Source organism: Globicephala melas, chromosome 18 (genome assembly GCF_963455315.2).
Source record: "Globicephala melas chromosome 18, mGloMel1.2, whole genome shotgun sequence".
Taxonomy (NCBI): Eukaryota; Metazoa; Chordata; class Mammalia; order Artiodactyla; family Delphinidae; genus Globicephala; species Globicephala melas.
The window spans coordinates 66686619-66705410 of NC_083331.1; the positions used below are offsets into that span (position 1 = coordinate 66686619).

The window sequence follows — 18792 nt, forward strand, 5'->3', positions numbered from 1 at the left end:
AGTTGTGGCTCACGGGCTTAGTTACTTCGCGGCATGTGGGATCATCCCAGACCAGGGCTCGAACCCACGTCCCTTGCATTGGCAGGTGGATTCTTAACCACTGCACCACCAGGGAAGTCCCTTATCTACAAGTCTTGAGTTACACATTATTTAAGTCTAATTTCAGATTTTTCTTCCTCTGAATTTAGAATAAGGTAAAATGTTAGAACTTTTAGGAGTTGTGACTCTGAAATAGGCAAAGGTAGATACAAAATGCATACTTAAATTCCACAGTGACCAAACTTGACATCAAAGAGAAATAAATCGGGTGATATTGGACACTTTAAATGTATCATAGGATCTAGTATTTACTATATGTGTGGGTATTGGAAGGACAGAGAAAAAGGGATTCCTTCTGGTTATGAAAAAATTCTTTGCCAGTCTTAAGTGTTGTTGTGGTTATTATAGTTGCACTGGTTTTAATTTTTACTTAGGTTTCAATCTTTATGTGTTTATAGTTAACATTAGGTAAAAGGAAAATATATATGTGGTTGTAGGTAGAATATCTGCATAATGTTGATTGCTAAGTTATTACTCAGTGAAAAAGAATACTAGTACTTCTTTTTGTCTGCCTCTTGATGTTCTGGCCAATGAGGCATCATAAAGTGACTCTTGAACACAGACCTTATTTATTTCACCTTTTCTAGGCTGTAAATGACTCATGCTACCAGAATGATGATTCGGTCCTAAAATCCCTTGTTGAGATTGCAGACACTGTTCCAAAGTATTTACGTCCTCATTTGGAAGCAACTTTACAGCTAAGTCTGAAGGTAAATTAAATACTTAGGTAAATGTTCCGTTTCTTATTTTCCGTGAATAAACTACTAAATATATACAAGTATGTCTTTTTTTGTAGTTGTGTGGAGACACCAGCCTCAATAATATGCAACGCCAGCTTGCCCTTGAAGTAATTGTGACCCTCTCTGAGACTGCAGCTGCTATGTTAAGAAAACATACCAATATTGTTGCACAGACTAGTAAGTCAAAAGTCTTTAAGTAGTTGGTGTTACGGTGGCAAAATTGTTGGATAAGTTTGCTGAGAGTTGTGCGAGTCCACAGATTCTGTTGGTAGAAGGAATGTCCTTTCAAACTCAGGTGATTCTGGGGAAATGCACTTGTACTTCTTAACTGCATGGACCCAACATGATGGCCATGCTGCAGCACCCTGAAACCTCAGAACAGCAGGCATGACTTATAATACCTGGAAGTAGATCGAAAGATATACAGGACCTCTATGGGGAAAATTGGATGACGCATTGAAAGACTAATAGCAGAAGCAAATATTAGTACTCCTCAAATTAACCTAAAAATTCAATATAATTTTAGCCAGAATCACAATAGAATTGGTCATGATAAGATTGATTCTAAACTTTGTGTGGAAGAACATAGGGCCTGGAGTAGCCAAGACAATTTTGATGAATAAAGTACAGATCTTGCCTGTCAGCTATGACGATTTAGAGTTTGTTGATGGTGCAGGTAATAGATGAGTTGGATAGAACGAAAGGGTCCAGGAGCAGATCCACTCACATGGAGACAGAATGGACTTAAAAAGGTAATTCATCAAAGGTCGTTGGCACAACTGGTTATTTCTATGGGAAAAACATATCCCAACTTCAAATATTTTATGAAACCCAATTTTCGGTTGATTAAACGTGAAATAATAGATACATTTTATAAGTAAAGCTTTTAATAGTAGAAAGTGATTTTTTTTTTAAGACTGAGTCAGAAACCATAGATGCAAACATTACTAAATTTGTACTAAATTTGACCATCCAAATACATCATGAGTGAAATTAAAAGATAAGCCACAGACTGAGAGAAAGTAGTTCATTGCACACACATCAACAAAGTTTTGGTGTCCAGAAAATAGAAGCTGGGAACTTACTGGATTCCATTATTTTAAGGACATCTGCCCCCAATCAGAAAGTGAAGTAAGCTTGGGTGAGTTAGAGTAGTTATGCTCAACCTAGTCAGCCCTCAAACCCCCTTTTATAACTAGTATTTTATAACTTTCCATAGTCTTTCTTAAAATGAAATGCATAGTAACAGTTCGCAATAGAGGAATCTGAAATAGCTATTAAACACTGCTCAGTCTCCATAAATACAGATGTAATTAACTATCAAATACCAACTGTCAGAAAGTTTGACAATATCAAGTGTCGATGAAGGGTGTGGAGCAGAGAGAACTCACAGGAGCGCTTCACACCTTGCACAATATACAGACAGGCCTCCTTTGACCTTCCCATAGGAATCAAGTCTATGCCGCCACTATGGAGAGCAGTTCAGTGGGTTTTAGTAATATTAAAGATACTTGTAACAATTTCATGCCCTGAACTCACACTTGTCAAGGAGATATGTATAAGAATCTCATCAAAGCAAATTTTGTAATAGGAAAAAAATTAGGAACAACTGAAATGTCCACCAACAGGATAGTGTGTTTATATAATGAAATGCTATGAAGTAATGCAAATGGAATCCATGTGTGCTGAGAAAAAAGCAAATTGCCAAAGGATATATATAGTGATACCATTTATTATATAAAAGTAAAATCTTGGAATAGTACTATATGTTATACATAGAGGAAACTATATAGTTCAAGTGTAAAAACAGTTTGGTAATGAGAAACATTGATTTTATTATGGTGCTTGCTTCTGGTGAGGGAGGAAGAGGACGTAACAGGATTTGGAATATCTGACTTTTATCCTTAATGTTACTTCTTAAAAAGAACAAGATCTAAAGCCAGTGTGATAAAAAAGGTAAAAATGTAACAAACCAGATTTGGGGAGAACAGGCAAATAATTTTTTTGTTTTACTCTTAGAAGCAAAGCAAATCCTTTGTTTTTTACTTCTTAAAGTTGTTAGTACATGGTGATATTGACAAAATTAAAGAGACAGTCTTCGGGTATGAAATAATTATTTTCTTTAGTTCCTCAGATGTTAGCCATGATGGTGGACCTTGAAGAGGATGAGGACTGGGCAAATGCGGACGAACTAGAAGATGATGATTTTGACAGGTAGTCACACAGACTAGAAACCGTGAAGCTTCCTTGACCGGATAGAGCAAGGTCGGGTGGCAGTGAGGGCTTAGGGTTACAAGGCCTATCTCTTCCCCACACTGTATTCCGTAAATCCGAAGTTAAACTTTTAAGTTTGGAATATCGGACGTTTAGGCTTTCTCCGTTGTGTGTTTCTCTGTACCAAATTTTTTTAATACTTATCTTTAATAAAGTAGCTATCTTTATTACCCTGTTTTACTCTAAATTTTCTTCAAGAATTTTTTAATAGTATCTTCTAAAATATATATAAAGAAGCTTTATTGTGATAAATGCCTTTATATGCATAGGCGTTAACTTAGAATAGTGTTTTCCCCAAATAATGCAATTTATGTTTAGGATAGAGAGGAGGCAGTGATGGTGAGATTCATACACTGGGTGACAGTAACACTCAAATTACTATTTTACTTGTTTTAACTTAGTAGGTACCCATGAATACAGATTCCTGTGGAAAAGTCGATCAGAATTTATATTCACTGTGAAGTAGTGATAATGGCTCCTTACATATATGAAACATAGCACGTCAGAGCAGCTATTTTAATTTGATTCTTTCAGTGGTCCTAAAGGGTATAGTATCATATTATAGATGCAGAAATGGAGAGGGAGGATTCAGTGATTTGTCCAGGGTTGTCTAGCCACTCAGTAGACTGGGCTTAATACCACTTCCCTCACTCTTCCCAGTGAATCATACATACTGCCTTACCTCCTTTTCTTAAAAAGAACTGAAATAATTTCCCCAGAAGACTGGTAGTTGGTGTAAGCTACTATAACAGATATTAGATAGAATTAGACATTCGATTTACAGACTATATGGTGTCTTTTTGAAACTTAATCCTATTATTAAAAATGACTGACTTTTGGCCTAAATACTCTTTAGAAGTATGAAAATAATGCTTGACTGGAAATCATCAAATAGGGCTGAAGAGAAGACTGGGCTCCAATCAGGTTTTCTTGCCCTGGTTCAGTTACTGTTATGTGCTGCTCCCTGGCTTAATTTGCCCTGTAAAAGGCACTTAACATTTATATGGTGCTATTTTTTTTCTGGACTGGGTGAATAAGATTTTATCTGTGAGTAAATAAGGCGTAAATATATTTTCAAGGTCAGTTTAAGTCTAAGAACCTGTTCTGAAGGTCATAGTTTCATCATTCTGGTCTTGCCTTCACACAGAACAGTTAAAGATTATGCACATGACAAACTCACTGCTTATCTTGCAGTTCTAAAACAGAATTAATGTGCGAAGGCTTTTATGCCCAAATTTTTCTTCAGTTTTCAGGGAAAAAAACTAGAATTTACTTTCACCAATGCATAGTTTTTTGCAATGCAAATTGCACCCCTTAAAGATGAATAAGCTCACAGTGAGGAAAAAATCACATACAGGCTCAGTACCTTTTTCAGTTTTCTATGTTCTCCCCACTGATAAGTTTGAAGAATATATTTCCAGGAAATGATATACACAAGGCTCTCCTAAACACTCTGCTTACCCCTGAGTCTTGAAAGTGTCAGAAGCTAAGTTATAACCAGTGAGTGGTGTGTGGGGGGAGAGTAGGAAAAGGCTTGAAAGGTCAGATTCAGACATAAGACTTTTTTTTTTTTTTGCGGTATGCGGGCCTCTCACTGTTGTGGCCTCTCCCGTTGCGGAGCACAGATTGCAGACGTGCAGGCTCAGCGGCCATGGCTCACGGGCCCAGCCGCTCTGCGGCATGTGGGATCTTCCCAGACTGGGGCACGAACCCGTGTCCCCTGCATCGGCAGGCGGACTCCTAACCACTGCGCCACCAGGGAAGCCCCAGACATAAGACTTTTAAACCACAATGAGGCATGATAAAAATTTTATCCCCCCTCTTTTTTAAACTCTAGGGTTTTTTAACCCACAGCTTCACTACATATATTAGAAAGACCACTTGAATTAATTCTTCTTCAGTCTCAGTTTAATAACATGTTTAGAAATATGTCCGTGCAGTGTCCTATTCTTGTGTATTTTGCTTATGTCATGATTATATCATTTTGTTTGTGTGTAGCAATGCGGTTGCTGGTGAGAGTGCTTTAGACCGAATGGCTTGTGGACTTGGTGGAAAGCTCGTCCTGCCGATGATCAAGGAACATATTATGCAGATGCTTCAGAATCGTAAGCTGTTATCTCTTTCAAATGCTAGAATAGTGGAGTGTGGCTTTCCAAATCGTAAACTCTAACAAATGCTTAGACTGTGTCTAAAAGTCAGTCTTTGCCTTTTTATATTCTATGTTTAACCTAATTCTCATATTGATAAAATCCTATTCAGTCATCTTTAGAACCACTCAGTCTTACAGTAAAGAATATTTTTCCCTCAATACTGCAAATATTATTCAATTCTCCTTCCCCAGAATGGGCTACAGTATATGGGAAAAAATTAAAAATTCTAAGGAAAATTGACAGATTTACTCCCTAGCCAGAAATATCTAAATTTGAATTTAAATAAAACACCATTATTTGGATGTTTATGAAGTATGCATGTATTTGATTCACAGTCTTCCTTCATCTAATATCTTTTATTTTTTAAAAAAATACCTACTTCTAGAGGAGAAGCTACTTCTGTATTTCTCCTTTTATATTCCTAGCAAATATTTGGTCATTTGTTAGCCTTGTACCTGTAATTTGTATCAGTAACAAAAGTTGTTGTTTTTGTCCTTTTAATTACAAAGTTAATGTGCTTGATGTTTTTTAAAAATTCAGATACAACTGAAAGTCCCTTAACTTAGATTCGGGGTGGCCACTGTTAACAGTCCTCTGAGACTTGAGTCTCTGACCTCATTTATGCACATGTACAGTTGTGTTTAACATGAATATAGCATACAGATCCCATGCTTCCGCTCCCCAGTGTATCATATCACCACACGATGGCTTCCCTTTCGTTTAACAGCCACGTAGCATTCCACAATTCCCCATTAAACTGTAATAGTTCTGTTGATAACAAATAATGCTACTGCATACACTCTTCTACAGAAATCCTGGCTTACATGTATGAACATGTGTATCTGTAGCATGTATTACAAGAGACAGACTTGAGGGTCAAACCATTGATTTGGGATCTTAAAGTAGTGAAATGGAATCACAGAATACCAGCTTCACATGAAAGTGAATTTTTGAGAACTCCAGCCCTTAGCCTTTACCTAGGTCCTCCTTATCCTGTAAGATTCTTATTTATCCTAAGAAGGCATGGTCCAAAACCGTTATCCTTTTTTTTGTTGTTGTTGTTGTTGTTTTGCTGTACGCGGGCCTCTCACTGTTGTGGCCTCTCCCATTGCGGAGCACAGGCTCCGGACACGCAGGCTCAGCGGCCATGGCTCACAGGCCTAGCCTCTCCGTGGCATGTGGGATCTTCCCAGACCGGGGCACGAACCCGTGTCCCCTGCATCAGCAGGCGGACTCTCAACCACTGCGCCACCAGGGAAGCCCCCGTTATCCCTTTTTAATGATGTGATTTTACATCTGGGTCTTGAATAATAGTTTTTCCTTTTTTTACTCCCTAAATTTTGAGGGTTTTTTCCCCAAACGGATAGAGACAGTCAACATCACAGGTTGCTCAACCTATTAAAGCTACTAGACAGAATCTAGCTTTTCCGTTTTTAAGATGAAGAAAGTAAAGCCCAGAGACATGAAAGGTTACACACGGTCACCCAGCTATCAGTGTTTCACCGCTGCTTAATGCCATTCTTCAAATATGTTGTGGAACTGCTTGTGATTTGTAGTTAAAGAATTTAAGTTCCTGCTACAGCATAACTAGCTGGCTGCAGAAGCCTTCCCATGTATGGCAATGAACTCTCAATAAAGATTTGTTACTGTTAAATGTATGGCTTTGAGCACGTCTGGACCTTTGTTTCCTTCCTTGTCTGTTAAAAAATTAAAAAAAATAAGAAAGTGATGCTTGCCCTACACCCACGTTTGGAGTTAGGATCCAAAGGTGTATTTAATACTTCATGTGAAAAGGGCTTTAAAACGATGCATATTTTCCAGTAACTTACTATATACCCCACTTTATTTTAAAAACGTTTTATTGTTTTTTCTTTAAATAGTAAACACCAATTTTTTTTATTTTTTATTTATTTTATTTATTTATTTTTGGCTTTATTTTATTTATATTTGGGTCTTCGTTGCTGCACGCAGGCTTTCTGTAGTTGTGGTGAGAGGGGGCTACTCGTCGTTGCGGTATGTGGGCTTCTTATTGCGGTGGCTTCTCTTGTTGCAGAGCACAGGCTCTAGGTGCGCGGGCTCAGTATTGTGGCTCACGGGCTCCAGAGCGCAGGCTCAGTAGTTATGGTGCACGGGCTTAGTTGCTCCATGACATGTGGAATCTTCCCGGACCAGGCCTTGAACCCGTGTCCCCTGCATGGGCAGTCAGATTCTTTTTTTTTTTCTTTGTAATATCTTTATTAGAGTATAATTGCTTTACAGTGGTGTGTCAGTTTCTGCTTTATAACAAAGTGAATCAGTTATACATATACGTATGTCCCCATATCTCTTCCCTCTCGCATCTCCCTCCCTCCCACCCTCCCTATCCCACGCCTCTGGTCACAAAGCACCGAGCTGATCTCCCTGTGCTATGCAGCTGCTTCCCACTAGCTAACTATTTTATGTTTGGTAGTGTATATATGTCCATGCCACTCTCTCACTTTGTCCCAGCTTACCCTTCCCCCTCCCCGTATCCTCAAGTCCATTCTCTAGTAGGTCTGCATCTTTATTCCCGTCTTGCCCCTAGGTTCTTCTGACCATTTTCTTTTTTTTTTTTAGATTCCATATATATGTGTTAGCATACGGTATTTGTTTTTCTCTTTCTGACTTACTTCACTCTCTATGACCGTCTCTAGGTCCATCCACCTCACTACAAGTAACTCAGTTTCGTTCCTTTTTATGGCTGAGTAATATTCCATTGAATATATGTGCCACATCTTCTTTATCCACTCATCTGTTGATGGACACTTAGGTTGCTTCCATGTCCTGGCTATTGTAAATAGAGCTGCAATGAACATTTTGGTACATGACTGTTTTTGAATTATGGTTTTCTCAGGGTATATGCCCAGTAGTGGGATTGCTGGGTCATATGGTAGTTCTATTTTTAGTTTTTTAAGGAACCTCCATACTGTTCTCCATAGTGGCTGTATCAATTGGCATTCCCACCAACAGTGCAAGAGGGTTCCCTTTTCTCCACACCCTCTCCAGCATTTATTGTTTGTAGGTTTTTTGATAATGGCCATTCTGACCGGTGTGAGATGATATCTCATTGTAGTTTTGATTTGCATTTCTCTAATGATTAATGATGTTGAGCATTCTTTCATGTGTTTGTTGGCAATCTGTATGTCTTCTTTGGAGAAATGTCTATTTAGGTCTTCTGCCCATTTTTTGATTGAGTTGTTTGTTATTTTGATATTGAGCTGCATGAGTTGCTTGTATGTTTTGGAGATTAATCCTTTATCAGTTTTTTCATTTGCAAATATTTTCTCCCATTCTGAGGGTTGTCTTTTTGTCTTGTTTATGGTTTCCTTCGCTGTGCAAAAGCTTTGAAGTTTCATTAGGTCCTATTTGTTTATTTTTGTTTTTATTTCCATTTCTGTAGGAGGTGGGTCAAAAAGGATCTTGCTGTGATTTATGTCATAGAGTGTTCTGCCTATGTTTTCTTCTAAGAGTTTGATGGTGTCTGGCCTTACATTTAGGTCTTGGCAGGCGGATTCTTAACCACTACGCCACGAGGGAAGCCCCCAATTTTTTTTTAATCTTAAAATTCAAAGGAGGAAAACCATTTTCAAATCCCAGTACCATCCGATTACATTTGCTGAACATACTTCTAGGAACTCTGCACATTTCTTTACTATTTATTTTTGTGTGTTTTTTAAATTTAATTTAATTTGTTTGCACTGAGTCTTAGTTGTGGCTTGCTGGCTCCTTAGTCGCGGCTGGCAGGCTCCTTAGTCGCGGCTGGCAGGCTCCTTATTTGTGGCATGCGAACTCTTATAGTTGCGGTATGCACGTGAGATCTAGTTCCCTGACCAGGGATCAAACCCAGACCCCCTGCATTGGAAGCGTGCAGTCTTAACCACTGCACCACCAGGGAAGTCCCTTGTGTGTTTTTTAACTGAGTTATAACTGACATAACATTATATTGGTTTCAGATGTGTAGCGTAATGATTCAGTATTTGTATACATTGCAAAATGATCATGGCAATAAGTCTATTTACTCCTCTTTAAAATAATGTGTCCAGTATGCAAGGATTAGTATCAGATATTGGTTTCTTAGGATTATTATTCCTCAGTTGAGAAATTTGGCTTAATGGTATATTGAGTAATTGAAATACAGTTAAAGCATATATATAATGTTATCATAAATAATAATAATAAAGTTTTAATGTTTAACAGAAAAAATTAGCAGTTTTTCAGAGGAATGAGTTACAACAGACTTCATCTTTACATGGGTTTTGGGCTCCCCAAAGGAAAGGGAAAAATTAAATCTAATGTCCAATTTAGGATTTTTCTGCAACTTAGTTAACCCTTATACCAGCAGTTCTCAAACTTTCGTTCTCAGGATCCTCTTACACTGAGGATCCCAGGGTGCTTTTGTTTTGGGTTTTTTGTTTTTGTTCTTTTCATCTGAATATTTGCTCCCCTTTATAATACGGTGAGAGCATTTTTTTTTTATTGGAGTATAGTTGATTTACAATGTTGTGTTAGTTCCAGGTGTACAGCAAAGTGAATCAGTTATACATATACATATATCTACTTTTTCTTAGATTCTTTTGCCATATAGGTCATTACAGAGTGTTGAGCAGAGTTCCCTGTGCTATACATATACAGTAAGTTCTCATTGGTTATCTATTTCATATATAGTAGTGTCAATCCCAATCTCCCAATTTATCCCTCCCTCTACCCACCATATTGCCTTTTAACTTTCAGAGTAGAAATGCTTGTGTGACATAACCACTGTGACAATGAAGTAATCCAGTCAGGACTTTTTCTATTTTTCTGGTTAATAAACATTTATAAAAGTATTTTGTTACTCTTTTCCAAATAAGGAGAACTTCCTTATACTTCTGACTACCAGAATGACATGTTTGTAGTGTCTAATTGCTGTTCCTTTCTGTGTAATTCTGTTCTGTAGCTGACTGGAAGTATCGGCATGCAGGATTAATGGCCTTATCTGCCATTGGGGAAGGATGCCACCAGCAAATGGAAGGAATTCTAAATGAGATAGTAAATTTTGTTTTGCTTTTTCTTCAAGATCCTGTAAGTACCAGTAAATATTTGATTCATAATTATTGCCTTAGTTTCACATGGGACCCTGTTGCCTTTACTAATACAAAGGCACCTATTCCAGCATCCCAGAGTGAGGTATGCAGCCTGTAATGCCGTGGGACAGATGGCTACAGATTTTGCACCTGGTTTCCAAAAGAAATTCCATGAGAAGGTAAGTAATGAGTCTGCAGACACTCAAACTCTAAGAAGAGGGATGGCATTTGAAAATGTCTATGTGTGTGACTTCATTTCACAGGTGATTGCAGCTCTGCTGCAGACCATGGAAGACCAGGGCAATCAGCGTGTACAGGCCCATGCCGCTGCCGCTCTCATTAACTTCACCGAAGACTGTCCCAAGTCACTACTTATTCCATATTTAGATAATTTGGTGAAACATCTGCATTCCATCATGGTCCTTAAACTTCAAGAGGTAAGTTTCGAGATCTTTAAGCTCCCTATTTATAAAGATTAATTTGATAGGTAAGACCTGGAGAAAGAAGGACTTTTCAGAATGGCCATAAAGAATAGAAAGTTAGGAAGATATTCCAGGCTGTTCTTAGTATAATTCAGGCTTGACCAGAGAATGGGCTGCTCAGTATTAGACTTGGGAAAGATATGGACTAAAGGGTAGGTAAAAGCAACATGTGAATTGCCTGGAAAACAAGCCAGAGTTATTTTTGAACTCTGTAAATTATTTATGTAAATTTGGAATTACATAAATTAATTGCTGCAAGAAACCATGAAAACGTGATTGTAGGAAATTAGCACAGTTGCAACGTGAGGCATAAACATAAATGGGGAAGATTTAAGGCAAGACCATCATACGATTATTGTTCAGCGAGTTTGGATGGTAATATTGGAAATTGGAAGGAAAAGTGATTCTGAAAGATGCTTCTCAGGAAGCATTAGCTGTTTCTCTCTGCCACTTTGAATTTTAAAAGATGAAAGAGAAAGAAGCAAAAAATGTTGACCACTCTCCTAACCTGGGTGAGAGAATATGTAAAAAAGAATATCCTTTTTGTTTTAAATATGTTGAATTCTTAAAATAAGGCCTGGCCATCCAAATAGAAGACAGTTTATAGTTTCAGTTTAAGTAAGAGGCCACCTAAAAACAAGTGAATGTTGTCAGTGTAGCATCATGAGAGAGAGAAGATTCAGGTAAGAAAGGCAAAGATTGAAGCCCAGTTTGTCGTCAAATATAATGAAAATAAATTTCTACTCTAAAGTGAAATGAATAAAAATGACATGCAAAATAAAAGCCGTTTAACTATTATATTCAGCAGACATAAAGTTACTGTCAAATCGCTATATTAATACTCAGTTTCTATACTTTAGTTCATGATGAACTGGTAGCAGTTGGTAAACCACACTGTGCCTAGCACTGGTCTAAAGGAGAACAGGGAGGAAGAGAGGAAATAATGTCTCAGAAGGCAAAGAAGGGGCTTTAAAGCAAAGGATGCGTGCTCAGTGTCCAATGACAGCAAACTAAGAACATGATACAGGAACGTGTGTGTATCTGAAAACACACAGAGGTAGACAAGTTGAAGGCAGATCGGTTAGGTTAGTTAAATCAGGAATTGATGGATCAGATGTGACATTACTAGTAGATTTGGGTAAAGGGCTGAAGTGTGAAGGGTGCCTCTGTATAATCCTCCCTCCCCTCATGGGTCCAATATGTGAGATACAGACTGAAGGAAGGAGTTGCTAAGATGGGCTGGGGAGGAGGTTAAAGTATGTGAGCAAGAGCAATGCAAAGAGAGAGTAGCCGAGGAAGAAGGACATTCCAGGGAGATCAGAGGCCAGTCATGACATGAAACAGAGCAGATGCTGAGATGCAGAAGAAGGGAGTAAGCTGACCTTTTAAAGGTGTGTTGGGGCTTGTGGTACAAGGAGAAAGAGCTCTGCCGAGAGCGGCTGTGGTTGACGAGCGGCGTGAGGAACATCTGGAGTAGTCCAGGAGCACTGTGTTAAGGAGAGAACATCACACATAAATACAAATAGTTCAGCGCCGTTCTTATATTTGCTTTAAGACCTACAGTCTCCAGTGTGGCTGCCAGAGGGTGGGCTCAGCTTGCGGTTTCAGAAAAGCCCTCGGGAACTTTCAGGGAGTGTTTCTTCCATGTTCTCATTTGTGTGGTTGTTGTGTGTCTTCCTTCTAGTTGATTCAGAAAGGCACCAAGTTAGTTTTGGAACAAGTTGTGACGTCTATCGCATCAGTTGCAGATACTGCAGAAGAAAAATTTGTCCCCTACTATGACTTATTTATGCCATCACTGAAGCACATTGTTGAGAATGCAGTTCAAAAGGAGCTCAGACTTCTCAGAGGAAAAACTATTGAATGCATCAGCCTCATTGGTCTGGCTGTTGGGAAGGAAAAAGTACGTGATTTGTAGTACGTCGAATTTTTTGTTTGAATTTGGCTACGGAGGCACTGAGGGTACCAGAGGGTTTTTTCCTTCTGATAAATGGTTTTCTGGATACTTGTTTTTTCCCATCATCTTACTCTCATATTACTTTAATTTTATATATAAATAAATTGTTTCCTTCATTTTTTCATTGCTAATATTAAGGTTTCTTAACTCAGTTATGCTCTTGAAACCTTCTCTTATGGGTACAGTCTGTCTCTATGGAGGCTTGTGGAATTCAAGACCCATATGTTTAGTTTCGCCCACTTGAACATGTGCTTGGGAACATTCCAGTTGCTTTTCTGTTAATCCAAAAAGCATTGAGTGTCCCAAGAGAAATTTATATGCATGTAGTTCTTCAGAAAATAATTAGCAAGGACGGTGGGCCAGTGTGTTTTTCTTCTTAGCTGACGTCTCAGACCTGTCAAAGCTAATTCAGAAGAAGCTCCTCTGTCATCAGCCCCTCATGTTCTGATTCTCAGAGCTTTCAATATAGAACCTTTCTCTCTGATTTCCTCCAAAACCAGCATTATTATCTTATAAACTGTTCTCTGGGAGACACTGAGAAACTAACCAATAAAACATTTTTATGTTCTGTTCTCTGCATTTTGGCTTTCAAACTATTTTTGAAACAGTTTATACAATGGAGATTGCCAGAACTACGCAGAGAGTTAAATGAAAATCATATAGTTCTGTGGAGCAACCCAAAATTGTCTTTCTGGATTTGGATTATCTTTTTACTGCTGGAAATACATAAGCCATGGACCAAAACTTGATGCCACTAGAACTATCTTTATACTGCAATTCATTTTGACCTTCACTGGAAAACGTATTTTTCTAGAAAAAGCACTAAGTCCATTGCAATATAGAGGAAAAAATTTCAATATAATACTTTTATCTGAGGGGTTATAACCCGTGTGGGAAATGTAATAGATTTGGGGGGAAAGTTTTATTATTACATAAGAAACAAAAATTGGGTGGCAGTAGTGCCTTTCTGATGTGATATACATGAGTAATATTAGTGTCTTTTTTCCCCAAATATTTCCTTCCAGTTCATGCAAGACGCATCAGATGTGATGCAGCTATTATTGAAGACGCAGACAGACTTCAGTGATATGGAAGATGATGACCCTCAGGTAAAGCAGCCCTCACATGCGCTTGCATCCTTTTGGTCGATAGCTCAGGATTAAATGTATTAAAAAAAGAAATCGAGTAATAGGTTTCTTGTGATAATATCAACCCGTGGTTTCAGAGACATTCTTCACTGATTTTCCTTCTACTTGGCACACCATTTTTCCCTCGGTCCATTCCAGGCTGCTCCTCTTCTGACTAGTTTTTGGTTCCGTTGGGGTTCTGTCATGCCAGGCTCTCTTACCTCTTCACTCTCCTTGAGCAGCGTCATCCATAGGCACAGCTCCGGTTTTCCTTCATATGGTTGTGGCTTCAGGTCTGTCGCCGAATTCAGGGTTCATTTGTCCAGCCCCTCACTAGACATCACCATGTGGATGTCTCCTGGCCCTTTGCATGCCAGATGACTTCCCTCCCCTGTCAAAAGCAAAAGAAATACAGAAACCCAGTAGTTTTAGAGCATGTCATGCTCTTTTCTCTGCCTGTGAACAAGCCCTCGTTGAGCTTAGAAAGAACCCTCCCCACTCAGCCTGGCTAACTTCTGCGCGTAGTTCACGGCTGGTACCAGTCTCAGTGGTGGGTACTGAGGACCCTGTAGTAAGAACATCGTGAATGTTTGTCACAATCTTCATGATAGTCACAGTGCCTACTGCACCATGAGCATTCAATCAGTAATTGTTGGCTTAAATTTTAACTTTACACAGCCACTCTGCAGTTGTTTTCCATACTTAAAAATGCTTTTTCCAAACACTTAAAAATTTGTTTTGTTTTTTAAATTAGGAGTGGGGAGTGCATTTGCACATGCAGGCATGTGAAATAGACAAATATATAGATGGTTGCTGGAGGGTAAAAATCACTTTTGGGGCCATGGGGATGAATTAGAACCAGATTCTCTGTAGGTAGATTAAGTCTTTGTAAAGACAGTAGTAGTAGAAGAGGTGTCTTAAATGTGGACAACCCCTTACACAGAAAACTTAAACAGCTAGGAGAAAGGGGTATTTAGTGTTTAATGAATGGAACTTTAGTCAGTAGACAAAGTAAGGTAAGTTCCTGCCTTCAAGAAAATTAGTGCTTAGGGGTTGATATGTTTAAGTGGGCTTTGTTAAATGATTCAGATGCTGTTAGAGAAAACTATATATTTTGAAATATATAGTTTCTTGAAAGTAGGAACAAATAAGACAGGGTCCTGGGCTCTTTTGCCTCAGCTGTCGTCTGTATCCTAGTGTAGACGTTCACAGTGATTTCCATGGTTTCTGAACATTTTAAGTATGTGACCTTAGGAAATGCACTTATTGCTTAAAGAGCCATGAATGTAAAAACATCATTTCCATGAAACAGGGAAGGGGCTTTCTTTATGTCTTATTTATCCACTTTTTATTAAAAATCACTTTTATTTTAATTTTAAATTTTTCTCCCCAGATCTCTTACATGATCTCAGCATGGGCCAGAATGTGCAAAATCCTTGGGAAGGAATTTCAGCAGTACCTTCCAGTGGTCATGGGACCGCTACTGAAGACGGCTTCGATTAAGCCTGAAGTGGCCCTTTTAGATAGTAGGTGTCTGCATGCGGACATGGCAGTTGTAGAATTTCTCTTTGTTACCATTTTTAACATGAATTTTCTTCCTTCTTCGTTAATAGCCCAAGACATGGAGAACATGAGTGATGATGATGGTTGGGAATTTGTGAACCTTGGAGATCAGCAAAGTTTTGGTATTAAAACTGCAGGACTGGAAGAAAAGTCAACTGCTTGTCAGATGCTGGTAATTATGTTTACTGAACTTCGTTTTACAGCTTCTCATAATGAATACATATAATGTATATGTATATAATTCATTATATATATACTTATGTATATTATATATATATATTTCATAGGAGTGCTTTTCACGGATGCTGAAGAAGTTATGCCAGGAATGTATTCTTTAATAAATATAGAAACCTTTAGACCCAACATTTCCACTTATGGATTTCCATCCTAAACAAATGTGGATAAAACCTTTCGTTACCAGTGCTGTTTTTAATAACAACAACAACAAAAATGAATAGCCCAAATAACTATTGTTAGGAAGATGATCAGTAATTACCGTGCCCTGGAGTATTACATAGCCATTACAGAGCTACCTGAGGGGGAAGGATTTTTGCCTGTTTTGTGTTTAGTATATAGTAAGTGGCTAAGGAATATTTTTGAATGAACAGAAATCTGCTCACAGTATTAAAGATAAAGTTGGTATGATTTCATTGTATTTAAAAAAATAGACATGGTAGGAAAATCAAAATGTTTACGGTGATTATTTCTTGTGGTATTATGGGGTCTATGTATATTCTCTTTGAGTTTCCTTTTTTAAACCTTCATGAGCATGTGTTGTAGACAGTGAGAGTTTTTTGTTTTTGTTTTTTTACAAATAGAATTAAGAGATTTTGGTAACATTGTAAATCAACTAAACTTCAATAAAAAAGTATTTTAAAAAGAGATTATGGTATATTACAAATCTAGCAGTTAAGTAAGCCTAAATAAAAGTTAATGGCTTAAATTTTATTTTGTATTAGTATTGTGTTTTCTAATTCATTTGAACATATATTTCTTGAACTTATTCTTACCAGTACTTAATTACCTATAATTTATAAACAATTTGGATTTTCTGTAGTATCGCTCAACTTGAGAACAAATATAAATGTAACATCTTCTACAAAATTACCAACTCTTTTCATGTAGTGAAAGAGAATAAAGAAACAATTACATTAAGACAACAATTTTTTGTTTCATCTGTTGAAATGATTTTTTTAAAATTCAGAATAGCATAAGCCCGTTTGCTGCAGATTTATAGAAGTGATGTGCTGTGATTACATTTTCAGGTTTTTGGGTTTTTTTTTTTAATTTTAGGTTGCCTTAATTAAGTGGCATCTTTTGTTTGAAGTATTTTCAGAGTGCTGAAACTTTTGCTAAATTCTCCCCCCTACAAAATAAGAATATGAAATATTCCCCCCTTCGAATGACAATATATACTACAGTCGTTTCATGGTCCTTTCCCATTTTACAATTCCCTTTAGTTAAAAGACTAATTTCACAGTCCTGCAGACAGCTCTAAATGTAGTTAGCTCTAGTTAGGATATAACATTCTGTGGTCCTCATGGTTTTGCAGTTTGTTAATAAATATTAATACATCAAAATTAACATGGGTCTTGTTTTCTCTTCAAATACTTTGGTTTCAGGTTTGCTATGCTAAGGAATTAAAAGAAGGCTTTGTGGAGTACACGGAACAGGTTGTGAAACTCATGGTCCCTCTACTGAAATTTTATTTCCATGATGATATCCTATAATTTTTGAACAGAAAACATTTCTAGATTTACTTAAATTGTAGGCTGTTGAAGTATTAGACTTTGTGCTAACCGAAGTAAGCGTACATCACCAGTATTCTGTTTGCACTGACAGTGGTTTCAGGTTATAAACTTGGTTCTTTGCAAGTGCCTTTGTTTCATTTGTGCCGAAAACATGAAAAAGAAAATGTCAACTATCCTCTAGTTGACAATTCTCTGTGGAGCACTGAAGGGCTTTAAGGATTGTTATTTTATTAGCAAATGTTTATGGTTGTGTGTAATTGCTGCTTTTCCCAAATATCTTTTGGTGATGTTAAGCAAGACCTTCTAACAAGTTAGAGACCAACTTAATAGTACTTAACTTTCTATATAGCTCATTTCAAATGTGGATAATACCTCTGGAGAGAAATGTCTCTTGGTAAATCTGTGTGAAACAGTTTTCCTCCTCAATATAATGGTAGTTGTAATTAATATGTATAGGTAGGTTTTTATGCCATTTCGTGTGCGCATACACACACTTTCGTAAATGAGTTAAAAAAAAATGACAGCCCAATGGAACGGTAGAGCCTGGACCCAAAACTGCCTGGCTCCAGAGCCACTTTGTTGTAGTTCTTCATGCAGTATCCTGCAGCGGCATCCTTTACAGAAGATGGCTTTTGCCCAGCAGACTTCCCATAATGCCTGAAGACAGACCAGAATTATTTTTAAGAAGAAGTCTCAAGACCTTATTTTAGAAATGATGTTAGATAGGGAGAGGCAACTCATCTTTATCGAAAACTGAAGAGGCTGATTCAGGAAGAGATCCTCAGTAGTTTTCTTTAGTAAAGTCATTGCTTCAGTTGCATTTGTTAGAAGCATGCATTACCTCAAATTTGGGGATAGGTACATTCTGAGACATACTGTGAGAGTCCCAGGTCCTTCCTCAGTCATTTTTATGATTAGGGGTTACATTTGAGCCTTCATTCCTGTTATATTGTAGGTGACAGAAAAGACAGGAGGTATGACTTGGGGACAGGGAGACTTCTGTTTTTATACGCAGGTTATGTTTAACACAAGCTCTTGGAGAGCAGTCTTAGATAAACAGAAGTTGCCTAGCACTCCACAATCTTGAGGATAGTGATTACACTAAATGTAATCTAAGGATAGTGAGTACGTTTCCTTAACAATAAAACGTGTTCGAGTGGCAGCAGCAGAATCCATGCCTCTTCTCCTGGAATGTGCAAGAGTTCGTGGTCCTGAGTATCTCACACAGATGTGGCATTTTATGTGTGATGCTCTAATCAAGGCCATTGGCACAGAACCAGATTCAGATGTCCTCTCAGAAATAATGCACTCTTTTGCAAAGGTAAATATTTTTCTCTTCAAAAATATGTATAAGATTGTGTGTCCATTTATTAGTCTTGCTAATAAATAAATGGGGGGATTTATTCTTATGTTGTAACAGAAATTTTTCTTTTTCTGTCAAAAATGTTTAATATTTTGGTGCTTTCACTCTTTTTGTTTTTCTTTCTTTTCAAGAGTAGCTCTTCTTGTATTCTGGTCTTCATTAGTTTCCATCATCATTACCTGGTAATCCAACTACAGAAACTTGG

General features: G+C 37.7%; 1 protein-coding gene across 1 annotated transcript in view; it reads left to right on the top strand.

Annotated features, from left to right (window-relative positions):
* The window catches only part of IPO5 (importin 5), a 39949-nt gene that overhangs the window by 14480 nt on the left and 6677 nt on the right, over positions 1-18792 (top strand). The window contains exons 7-19 of the mRNA XM_030856867.2: positions 687-809; positions 896-1016; positions 2966-3053; positions 5112-5218; positions 10218-10342; positions 10434-10523; positions 10608-10781; positions 12511-12729; positions 13809-13892; positions 15304-15436; positions 15524-15645; positions 17096-17192; positions 18373-18545. Coding sequence (XP_030712727.2) covers positions 687-809; positions 896-1016; positions 2966-3053; positions 5112-5218; positions 10218-10342; positions 10434-10523; positions 10608-10781; positions 12511-12729; positions 13809-13892; positions 15304-15436; positions 15524-15645; positions 17096-17192; positions 18373-18545 — 1656 coding nt within the window. The remainder of the gene's footprint in view (positions 1-686; positions 810-895; positions 1017-2965; positions 3054-5111; positions 5219-10217; positions 10343-10433; positions 10524-10607; positions 10782-12510; positions 12730-13808; positions 13893-15303; positions 15437-15523; positions 15646-17095; positions 17193-18372; positions 18546-18792) is intronic.